The sequence below is a fragment of the Vanacampus margaritifer genome, chromosome 4 (assembly GCF_051991255.1).
Source record: "Vanacampus margaritifer isolate UIUO_Vmar chromosome 4, RoL_Vmar_1.0, whole genome shotgun sequence".
NCBI classification, from domain to species: domain Eukaryota; kingdom Metazoa; phylum Chordata; class Actinopteri; order Syngnathiformes; family Syngnathidae; genus Vanacampus; species Vanacampus margaritifer.
The window spans coordinates 23,212,879-23,224,985 of NC_135435.1; the positions used below are offsets into that span (position 1 = coordinate 23,212,879).

A 12,107-nucleotide genomic window follows, 5' to 3' on the forward strand; every position below is an offset into this window, starting at 1 on the left:
CCTGCATTGGTTTGTACTGAAAAAAAATTAATAAAATGGAGAGAATACGTACAGTACTGTACTACGTATGTTAGAGAGAGAGAGAGACACACACACACACAGTATGTACATGTACGTAATAAGATAAATAAAATGAAGTTTAACTCACTTTTGGAAGATGTACTCGATGCTTAAGGAGATGATGGAGGAGGAGGAAGAGGAGGATTTTATATCATGAGAGATTCTTCGTCGTCGCTGGAATCGGCTTCAAAAGTTATTTCCTGCTTCACGGGGACCGGCGTTTCTTCCTCCTCCTCCTCGCCACGTTGCTCAGCCTCCAATGAGCTCTCACAGCGCCAATCGTCGGTATTAGCGGCGGAAAGAAACACTACGCGCAATACAAAATCTAACTTACAGCATTTCTTTCCAAACATTTTTCGACATACTGTACGCGCAGAAATGTTCGTATGTACCGTTGTTCGCAACTCGAATGTTCGTAAGTAGGGGAGCGTCTGTATACCACAAAATATGATCCCCAGCAAAATAAATATTTCCAGCTCATTTCATTAATTTGTTGGCAATCCAGATAAAGACTGTGTGCTCTTTTCACTAAGCATGCTATTTTTTGTGTGTGTTGGAAAAACAAAAAGTATCCTTGAACAAAAGTTCAGTCGGAGGCGGAAGCGTATGGAATGGCCATTATTCCCCCAAAACGGGCTAGACTAAAAATCAAATGGCGCGATTTAATTCCAAACTGATTCCTGTGGCTGTCACGTAATCGGGACGCCGAGTAGATGATGCGAAACAAAGCCCAACTCGATATTAAAAAAAAACAAAAACACTTTTTCACATTTTATACAACCATTCTGTGCACCTTCATGTGCGAGTGCGTCCGGTGGCGAGCCTCGCAGGCATACCAAAATAAATAAAGAAATAAATAAATGAATAAAAATCGTGCTTTGCTAATGAGTCCATAAGAAGTGCAACTTCTCTGTTATGCTGCCTGGAACATTACGCCGCATCTGAAATGCACCCGGCGGCCTGGTAGGCATCTTTTATTGTCGGGTGCAGCTGTCCATGCTTTGTGAACACTTGCTACTACCAAACCTCCTCGACAATAGCCGGCGGGAATGGTGGGATGGAATGGTGAAAACAAAAGATATTTACCACAGCACAGGAGTCATTCTTGTAAAAAAACATTGTGAGCAAAGAAACAACATTTTAATATAGGCTTTGCAGCAACTAATTATTTGCCTGGAGAGTGAAAAGAAAGCAAAGGATGGCACTACAGGATCAAGAGATGATACGATGCAAGTAGAATGTTATATTGAGAAAAGCATCAATCTTGACAGCACATGGCTTGTGTGAAAAATCTATAAATTTTTAATATACCACAGGGATGGAATGAGAAGGCATCCTTGGTGACAAGCAACTGTCAGAGATGACTGTAGTTTTCTGGTAACTTTTTTGGTCTCCATTTCTATGTACATAGCTTAGGGGAGCCATTGCAGAATTTTGTCACAATTTATAATACTTCCCTGGTTACTTCATAACGTGTCTGTGACATGCTTTTGTCAAAATACCTCAAGGATGAAGACTAATAGCACCCGTGTATTTGTTGTATATTGGCTTTATCTTATTTAAGAGCCACCACAGTGAATCATCCATCTGCCCTCTCCCTCTCCAACTTCTTCTATAACTCTGCAAGTCTTTCCTCACCATAACCATAAATCTTCTCTTTCACAGCATCCTTTTACGGATGTATCCTCTGCACATATCCAAAACCGTCTACCTCTGACCTTTCTAGCTTTGTCTCCAAACCTTCCAATCTTTGCTGTCCCCCTGATGAGCTCATTCCTAAAATGATCCATCCTCATTGTTCCCAAAGAGAAATATCAGCATCTTCAACTCTGCCACTTCAGCTTCTTCTAATATATTCTGTTCATTATTACCGTCTCCGAACTATACAACATGGCCGGTCTTACTAAGTTGTTACCTAGTTGTACACTTGTATACAGCCACAAAGCACAATGATGAATTTACTCTCACAAAGTTGATTTCAACACTTTTTCACAGTTTATATAGCTCCACACTTTCCAGAGTTAAATCAACACTTAAAATAATTAAATATTTCACACTGGGAGAGTACATTTTTAACTAGTAGACATTTAACTATTCTTAGACACTCATAAAAGTTGACTCCTAAAAGGCCTGCTATGACACGGAATCCATCCGGCGCACTCTGTTACCAAAGTGACCTTAACCTCTAGCAGGGATGTGATTTTTCCGCTAATTCGCGGAATTCCGCTTTTTTTTTATCTCCCCCCAAAAAAAAAAAAAATCAGATTTTTTTTTTTTTTTTTTAGTAGTTCATTGTGTATGCACATGACTCCGACAGATAACATATTCTGCTATAACAAAGACATTTGTGGTATGCTCTAATATGAGTTACTTTTCATTTGGTCATGATACAATTATTTGTTCATGAAATTTGAACTCTTCAACATTATTTATGTGTTAACTTAGTAATCACATTAGTTAGATATGATGATATTCTCAGTGATAGTTTTTAAAAGCAAAGGCAGTCCAATGTTTTTGAATGTGACTGATTTTGAGTTGACTAAAACTGCCATTTTATATGGGATAGTTCAATATACATTGAAAATTTATGCTGTTGTTTTGTCTATTTCTTTGTCATGTGAGTGCATTGAAAGTACTTAAAAACACGGAGACCCCCCCAGACCCCCGGCTAAATTTTCAGATAATTTCACTTTGGTCAAATCACATCCCTGCTCTAGGCTATGCAGCCACATAATATTTTGGATGTTATTAATAGATTCAATCTGTGACAATGGCCCATCACATTTACAACAAGTTCTTTTTTTCTTCATTTTTGATTATTTTGAAGAAACTAGAATCTAAAACATGTTTTCAGTTATTTCACCTTTTTTTTTTGTTAAGTACATAACGCCACATGTGTTCATTCTTAGTTCCGATGCCTTCACTGAGAATCTACAATGTAAATAGTAATGAAAATAAAGAAAATGCATTGCATGAGAAGGTGTGTCTAAACTTGGCCTGTACTGTAGTTTTTTTTCGAGGCTTCAACCACATAAAGTACTCGCTGAAATTGTGGTATGTATACATATAGGCTACATATATATTATGCATGATGTATTATTTCAAAGTATCGGTACTCGCAAGTCAAATATAAAGCGTTAACTTTGGAGGTTACATTTATAAAGTTTTATCAAATTTTAACTCAGTAAACTAAATTGTATTTACTTCCTGTGGCGGCTAACCTCTGCTCACTTTGCAGCCAAGCTTTGAATCTGGCGCAAAGACAAAGATAAACTCACTTTCACATATTTCTACTTTTAAAAGTTGCTCGACAGCTTATTGGAGAAATCCAAAATACATTTTCATCATTACATGTTGGTTCAATATGTAGGCCCTCCAGCCTCTTAATACAAATATACGAATGCACATAGGGGCTCTCTGTTTTTTTTCTCGCTTCTCTTCACTTTTAATGGATTACTCTTTAAAGTCGCGGTGTCATCCCCTTACGCAGAGGGTGCATTACATGATATTCATATTCATAAAACGCCAATTTAAAGTGCGCAAGTGGCCATGGGAGATGTGTGCGCGAGGGGTGGGGGGGTGAACTTGTAAAAATCCAGCGCGGGCAGCTTCGGAGACAGGTGCAAAGAGGACTAATTAATAGCAATCAATACTCGGGGCCAGGGCAGGCGGCTGGCCGGCGGAGACTCTCTCAGGTCAGGCAATGAAAAGATAGCAAGCACCAAATTCATTCTGCTCTCCCGGAGGACGGCTCTGAAGTACACTCACACTTCCTTTAATGCCTTCGCAGGGGTGTCATTTATTTTTGCGTTTGCCAGCACATTTGGAAAGTTCATTACCTCGCTCATGGCTTGTTAATTAGCCTTGTAAAGCCACCATTAGATCTCCTCGGGCCAGGACCAAGATGAGACTTTTTTTTTTTTGTCCCACAACATTAACACACAGTGGGGGGGGGGGGGGGGGGCTGTAAAACTGCACTCTGCCCATTTAACAGGGACCCCTCAGTGGAAATGTGAAAGATAGAGGGGCCTTCATGGCAAATTAGGTCACATGTGCTCTGGACAGGCTGTGGCCTTCCTTCATATTTCCTCTTCGCTTCCTTGAACAGAGGTCAGCTTCATTTACCCCAACACATGTTCAAGCTGAACATCCACGGATAGGCTTTCGACTACATTTCCTTGATCGACTCATCTTTTAAAGGGGACATTTTATGGAAAATTAACTTTTTAATTGCTTGTATAGAAATAGTTCTCTAGAGTGCCTTCCCAACCCTCAAGTGTGAAATTAAACAACCAAGTCCATTTTTTTTCTGGAAAAAGTGTGTTAGCGAGCATTTCTGTACGTTCATCCCACTGTAACAAAACAGTGGGGCTAATTTCCATTATAACCGCCCCCACACACAGTTTCCCTACCCGTGACATTAGCTGTTAATTTGGGTGTATATCTAGAGAAACTTTCGATCAACACTGAGACACGAGCATGCAAAAACACCTACAGGTGTGACAACAAAAACCAGAGTGCAGTTTAGTTTTGTTGCCTGACAACGTATACACACAGTGTCTTGTCAGTCTTCAAAATCATATTATATACATTTTATTAAAGCACCTGGCCACTGGTTTTAAGTCTTTAAATCACTCCGTGAATATTATGAACTCATGTTTCTATGCCTGTGACAGCAGGATAATGCTGGCCAGCGGACCCTAACAGAGGTAGATTGGTTGAAAGGGAATAATGTGATGATTCCCTGACTGACGAATGTCTCCCTCAACATATGCTTAAGTAAAATGATCATTTTTAACCTGTATTTCTCCGATGTCTTAATAGCAATCAATAGAAAGGTCATTCAGCTCCAACTCTTAACATTAGGCTCCTCTCCCGCTATGGTCCAAATATTGGTTCTGTGCTCCTGCTTTTGTTCAGCCAGCAGATATTTAATTGTTTTTGAGTATTGATCGAATTTCTTCCTAAAATGAAAACTATACTTTTGAAAAAATAGTCTAGTATAATATTTTTTTCTTCAATAAACAAAATGAAAATCTTTGTTAAAAAAAAAAAAAAAAAAAATCAACTACTGGAAACACTTTCTGCTAGAATAAAGCGTATTTTTTATTTATTTATTTATTTATTTGTTGGGGGGGGGGGGATGAGGTATTTAATATGAATATATTTTAATTCCCAATTAAATGTTTTTGTTGGTAAGCATGCCCAAAGCTATATGAAAAACCAATAAGACGGAATGTACTGGTACGTTTGTAAAATACATATTTAATGCTAGGAAAATACATTCTATTATCTTCATATATATATATATGCTCGTCCCAAAGATTAGCAGTATAACATGGATGGATGGACATTATTGAATATTTACTGCCTTCAAAAATAAAGATCAACGTTTGGAAAAAATATGGTATTCAACAGTTTTCTCGATAAAAGTACCCTAGTCTGCAATTCAATCCACGTCTAGAAAAACCCAGCTAGACACCAGGATTATAGCAGCAGCAGTAGCAGCAGAGCCCAGGCAGCGAAGCCTTATTGATTATGCAGGTGGTCATTTGTGTGGCCAAGCGGGTAGCGCGCACGTGTCTCATTTGAACTTTACAGAGATGGAACAGGATCCGATTTTCCCCGCCGCAAAGGAGGGGGCGGCCCCGGGTGCTTTATTTTTTTAGACCAGATGCATCTAATGGGGCCTGGCAGGTACAGGAGGCGTCACATCTGTTGAGGCCCAGGTGATGCTGTCGCCATCCTCACCTCCCCACCACAAGCACTCCTCCACGCTCCCTACCAGTCAAATGACTCACGTGTAAGATCAACAGTGTCATTGCCAATAAAGTTCTCGTCCTCCCGCTGCCACTTTCTATCAGTGCTGGGGACGGGCTCTTACTTGTAACCATTTTATTCCACAACACAGCTGAATTGGAGATGAATAATGTAAAAGATGTAAAATAAGATGAATGCTCTGTCTATACCAGGAGGATAGATTGGGAAAATGAATATTTCCGACTTGACAAAATGATAGTGGACTACAACTTTTATTTTGCTCTTGAAAAGAACACATTTATTAACAAGCTGGAATAGATTTAAATTGTAGTTTAAAACCAGAATAAACAGATGCATCACCGTGCTTGTGATGACGACAATTCGTAAAAAAAAAAGTGAATAGACTAAGAACGTGTTCACAAAACAGATTATTTGTTAGACTCGGTGCTATTGTTATGAAGCCTTGCTCATAATTATCTGCAATAACAGAAGAATGTTATTCATTATTCCCGCTCAGTCCCCTGCACATTCCAAAAGCTCAGTGTTTATCCTTTCTTGCACTCTAATTGACTTGTTTCAATTGTTGCTGAGAAGTTTTCCAAAGTTTGCCGCTTGCCACGCATCATGTGCGTGTGTGTTATTACTGTATTATTGCTCAAACTGATCCTATTTTGTTGATAAAATATTTTTCAGGGTCATTCAAAATTTACTTGATATTGGACTTACTTTCTATCAACTGTGCGTTTTTCTTTGTCTATCCTCAAAACAAGGTTCATCTACTTTTTTATCTGCTGATACAACAAACTATACTTGTATAACTAACCATAACTATAGCACTTATAACACTCATCATCAATAACATCTGCAAATAAAAAACTAATATTTACTAGTCCAATTAAAAAAAAACTCATTGAGGCCCCGTGATATAGATAATTACAAGCTATTCTTATAGTTTTAAATTACCTTGCAACAAACTTTCTTCTCTTCACCACAACTGTTGATCATGCCAAAAATATGAATTCGTTTTTTAACCTATCCTAAATACTTTCAGTTCAGTGAATGTTTGGTTTGTAAATATATATGAAACAGACATCTTTTGTCAAAAGGCAAACCATGCCTACAGAAAGTAGACTGTGCTGGCCGTAAAAATGGGCACACCTTCATTTTCGTGCCCGGGCAAGTCTAGTGTAGCACGTTTGTGAATTTGGTAGACGCTCTACGCCCCTGGAGCATCTAGCAATTTGGTGACAAAAAGTAGATAAGATTTTAGACTTGGCAAAACCAGGGCTAACTAGTTGTGCAGGTGGTGTAATGCAATGAAATCAATTCATTAAACAGATTATTATCTTAAAAGTATTTTAGAGACAGTCCTCCAATTAATACGACCACGTAGGTGTTAACGTATTTTAGTTTTAGCTACCTCCATCGGCCATGTTAAATATCGGAAAAAATAGTGGATTTCATGGGACTCGAACCTGTTCGATCTAGTCAGAAGACAAGTGTCTATCAGACTGAGCTATTTGGCCAGTGATTGTTTTAGTGTTGACTACATTTTTTATATTGACAACCATACTACAACCAACCTCACTGAGTCTCTTCCTAACCTCAACCATATTACCTCACTGAAAGCCTAATACTAACCCCAACCATGAGTCCGATGGCGAATTGACATACATGTCAACACAGAAAAAAACACAAAAAAAACACCAAAGTCATTACTGGCCTGTTAGCTCAGTAAGATAGACGTTTATCTTCTCACCAGACGACCTGTGTTCAAGTCCACTTAAGGTTCACTTTACTATTTTTTTGCTATTTAACATGGCCGATAGAGGTCGTTAAACTACAATACGTAACACTTGGTCGTATTTTGCTGCATGATAAAACGACTACTATGGTTGTTTATTTTGGAGGACTTGTTGGTATTTTAATAGCACTCTCTTGACTGCGTGTCACAACTGAAGGGTCACACAGATGCATGACTTGGAGTGCAAAGCGGTCTCTAATTCTCCATGTCACATTCGCAGCCGACTACATCATCCACAAGGGGAGATCTTATATTACAGCTGTATAATTGCACTTTGTGTGCGCCAATGTCACCTCTCGGACCCCAGTGAGTCGATTTCTGCTTTTCCAATGTCAAGCACAGGTGCTCTTCCACCGACCTGATTTTAATGGGAATGAAGGGAGCTGCTTCGGTTGGCCGGAGTCGGCTGCATTCCATCCCACAACGGTGCAAAACTCCCTATTCTATCTGAATAGAATACCAAAAGAAAGAACTACACCCATAGGCAGTTAGACTGTGCTTTGCACTAGGCTTGCACTGGGCATGAGAATAGGGCACCCTGTCTTTGCTTGGACTGTGCAGCACACCCTACATTACAGCGCTAGCCTCACAAATATATATATATATTTCTGCTAGAAAGCTAAAGTTGGTTGGGCACGGGGGGGATTGAGTTGCACCAGCCCCCTTTGGCTCAGCAGAACGCTCCCATCAGCTGTTGTTTTTCCCTCTCTTCCGATCCAGAAGACAGGAAGCTGTTTGTGGGGATGCTCGGCAAGCAGCAGAGCGAGGACGACGTCCGGCGGCTCTTCGAGACCTTCGGCCAGATCGAGGAGTGCACCGTCCTGCGGGGTCCTGATGGGGCCAGTAAGGGTCAGAGCACTCACACATACATACGGTCCCTTGTCACTCCTTTTGCAAGCCCGGCCTCGCTTCAGCCGCCTCTGCTGGAGCATCCTTGAGACAGCACAACTTGACGCTCGCTCGTTCCTTCGTTTCTTGTCACGGTGCTTCCAACACTTTTTTTCCCCCTCACTACTCTGTTTACTCTTGTGTCTTACTTCTTATGTACCAGCTCATTTCCACCCCCACCCGCATCGCCATCATCCCTCCCCAGACAGCCATTATGTCCTACTGTAAATAAAGCAGCTAAGCTCAGAGTTTAGCTGCAGTCACTCTCAATATATCAGAAAACATGTTCATATCTTATCACATTACTGGTGATGTTTTTTTTATTTGTTTTTTAATACTGTTCATCTTTTTAACACACCAAAATCCAATATTGAGAACTTGTCACACCAAAGTGAACTCCACTGCCAGTGCAGCATCTAGAAGCTATGACATGTCTGTCTCCACCACGACGTGTGTGATGGCAAGGCGGCGCTAGATAATGCATGCATCCTCCTGTGAAATCAATGAGAAAGTCTCGCTGGTATCGAACCACGGGCCTTTCAGCGTCTACATCGCTTACTTTCACTGTTAATCCCAGCTCTTTTTTTTTGTGTGCCCCACCACATTCGTCCACCCCACCGCTACACCCCGCCAACCGCTTGCTTCCACTTTCTTCATGCCACCTCCCTCCCTTTCTTCCTTCCTGTCTGCACAGATGCCCGGGGCTGATTGACAGCACATAAAATGAAATCGGGCCGGCGCTGGTGTGTTCGACAGGAGCTATACTTTCGCTCCTTTTCACCCTCCTCGCGCCTCCTCTCTCTCTTTGTGCGCCATATGTTCCCTCTAGTGGCATTCGTCTCTCACTCTTTCTTCACTCCTTCCATAGCGGTTCACTGTGTGACATAGTGAAGTAAAATTAGCAGTACAGCAGAATCTTCAAATGTCGAATGCCCCAAAGTCATACAAAAGTTCAGCGAACATTTTCGGGAAAAACACGTCTCAAAAGTTGGACAGAAACTTGAATGAGACATCAGCAAATGTCGTGAGACTTCAACAGTGAGCATCAAAAGGATTATCTCCATAAGTGGGTTTTGAGATGAAAGGCGTGATAACATGTCACTTTTTGTAATGTGGCTGTAGTGTGGAAGCAAAAGTTGGGAGCTGGCTGCTCAGTACAATATGGCTTAATGGGTTCAGTGAGTCAGTCTGAGGGGATCGGTGGAGGTCAAGACACACACTTGACTCAAATGATGCGTGATGATACGCCATTGCCATCATTGGTTGCAGCTGATCACGCTACACTACTTGGCCTATCTGTGCTGCAGGGAATTTGGTGCGCTCAGTCGTTGACTTGTGACTGTTGTGATGGTACGTCGTGTCATTTCTTTATTATTGTAAATCCTTCATACAACGTCGAGCAAAAAAAGTGGTCGGATGAATATGTACAATATGAATTCTCATGTATAACGTAACGTATGGTGTTCCACAGGGTTCAATTCTGGGGTCTTGGCTGTTTTCATTGTATCTCTAAAAATTTGTCTCAGGATTTTTTGCTATTTTATAGTCTTTTTTTGTTGTTCTTCTTCTTATTATTATTATTTAACAGTGATACAACTACTGATGACAATGAGTAGTCTAGCTATAGAACTGTAAATGTAGTAGTATGTATGTATACAAATGTCTCTGCCCCTGTTGCTTAGTATAATGCAGTTACAGCAACAATAAGTTGAAAAAACTAGTATCAAGTGAGTTTTGCCTTTTGGTTTGGCTTTTTCATTAGGCCATTAGTCTTAGAACAGCAATTATAATGGACTAAAGTGCTACACACACTTCTGTACTGGTTTATATAATTGAGTAAAATGGAATGTACACCATATAGTAATAACTAATAATAATAATAATAATTTGCTTCTTTTTTTTGTAATCTTTTTTTTTGCTTTGCCTGGCTTATTATTGATACCAATGACTGGCTAAAGCAGCAGTAAGGCAACATCATCAGAAAAAAAAAACTGAATGTACACTGCAAACAGCTCAATTTGATCTTTAATATTGGAATATTTTAGCTGTCCTTCAGCTCAGTGACAAGCTGAGACATTTTCAGACAACTGCTTCACTTTATGTACAAATCGGTACCATCATACACATTTGCAATCATCAAACATTGTTAAAACTAAATACAAATAGATACAGAATTAGTTCCCCTATCAGGACAACATACAGTGAATTAAACACATTTTATGAGCACAAGAAAAATGATCTCATTGCACTTGCCAGGAGAGCTGTTCTAAAATTTGAGACCTCAGCTCAGTTTCGTCTTTCGGAAGCTTTGTTCTGCCCTGGATACTGTCTTGAGATCCAGAATTTATCTTTCTATGCTTTGAATCTTGAAAGTCCTCTCTCCAAGTCTCAGAGAGAACTAGTGACTCCTTGGGATTTGTTACCCCAATTCTATGCGACATCATCTTAAAAGCATTGCAACACGGAGACATGTCATTTACAAGTATTTCCTACTAAAAGATTTTTTGATTATTCAGAGGAGGAGGTTGATGGGCATTTTAGAGCATATTGTGTTTGAGGTTAAAGAAAGACTGTCTATTTGTGTCCAATCCTGTTTCTAACTGTGCAACAGTCCCGTGCAATTATTATAAAAACATTTTATTTTACCCAGCATCAAGCTCAGGATGAACCTTATGTAATTCAAATGGGAGTGACCTTGAAACTAACTGCGCTCCACGATGCGGGCCGACTGCCATCTTGATGTAATGGGTGCTACTCGGAAGCCTTGCAGCACCCACACCGCCTTCATCACCCAATAGAAAGGCCAAAAAGTTTCCCACCCTCCCCACCACGCCGATTCTCTAAACTACTTTCAGCGTTTGCCGCCAGAATTGAATAGAGCCCCGAGTTGTCAGGAATAATAGAGAGATGGCTTTTAGCTTTATAATTAAGTTGTGTTATAAATGTCACCCATCCAGCCAGATGGAATTCATGCATACATATTATTACCCGGGGAATTCAAAAGGCAGCGGCGAGATCCCCTCACTTGAAAGCAATACAATCTCTCTCTTCGCCGCGTTCGCCCCGACTCATTCGGAAACGTCAAATTTGAGAGAAAAAAAACTGACAGGACGTGTGCTATGATTCATGAGGTTCTGGCACTTCCATTTAATTGGAGATGTTTTGGCACTGTGTTACGCTTTCTTCCTGGGCTGCACATAGGGACAAAAGTCAAAGCGAGTGGATGTTTGATATGAAAATGAAACTTTACAACATGAATGCTAACCTTTTCAGTACCATGTGAGACATACTACATTCGTGAACAAATTTGATTCAACCAAGGCAGCACTAAAGTTGAGTGTCGGCCTCAAGTCAAAGTGTTCCAAGGCTGAATCTCAGTTAGGTCCCGCACGCACGTTCATCCCCCACTTTAATTGACTTTACTTCACGTCATGTGAACAAGAATGTGAATGGTTGTTCCTCTATGTGCACCCTGCGATTGTGTTGCAAACAGTGCAGGTTGTCACTCTCCTCTCGTCTAAAGTCAGCTTTTTTTTTTACCATTTTACCCACAACCCTAATGAGGTGCTACAAAAATGGATGTCATACAAATATA

At 40.3% G+C, this 12,107-nt stretch overlaps 1 protein-coding gene across 12 annotated transcripts in view; it reads left to right on the forward strand.

Moving 5' to 3' along the window:
- celf6 (CUGBP Elav-like family member 6) overlaps window positions 1–12,107 on the forward strand; it is a 187,837-nt gene that overhangs the window by 124,272 nt on the left and 51,458 nt on the right. For 11 of the 12 annotated variants that reach the window (XR_013293851.1, XR_013293852.1, XM_077563750.1 and 8 more), the window contains exon 4: window positions 8,345–8,473. Coding sequence is in view for 10 of the 12 variants with exons in the window: in XM_077563750.1 (XP_077419876.1) it covers window positions 8,345–8,473 (129 nt within the window). In the remaining 2 variants the exon portion in view is untranslated. The remainder of the gene's footprint in view (window positions 1–8,344; window positions 8,474–12,107) is intronic. The other variant, XM_077563753.1, reaches the window with a different exon arrangement.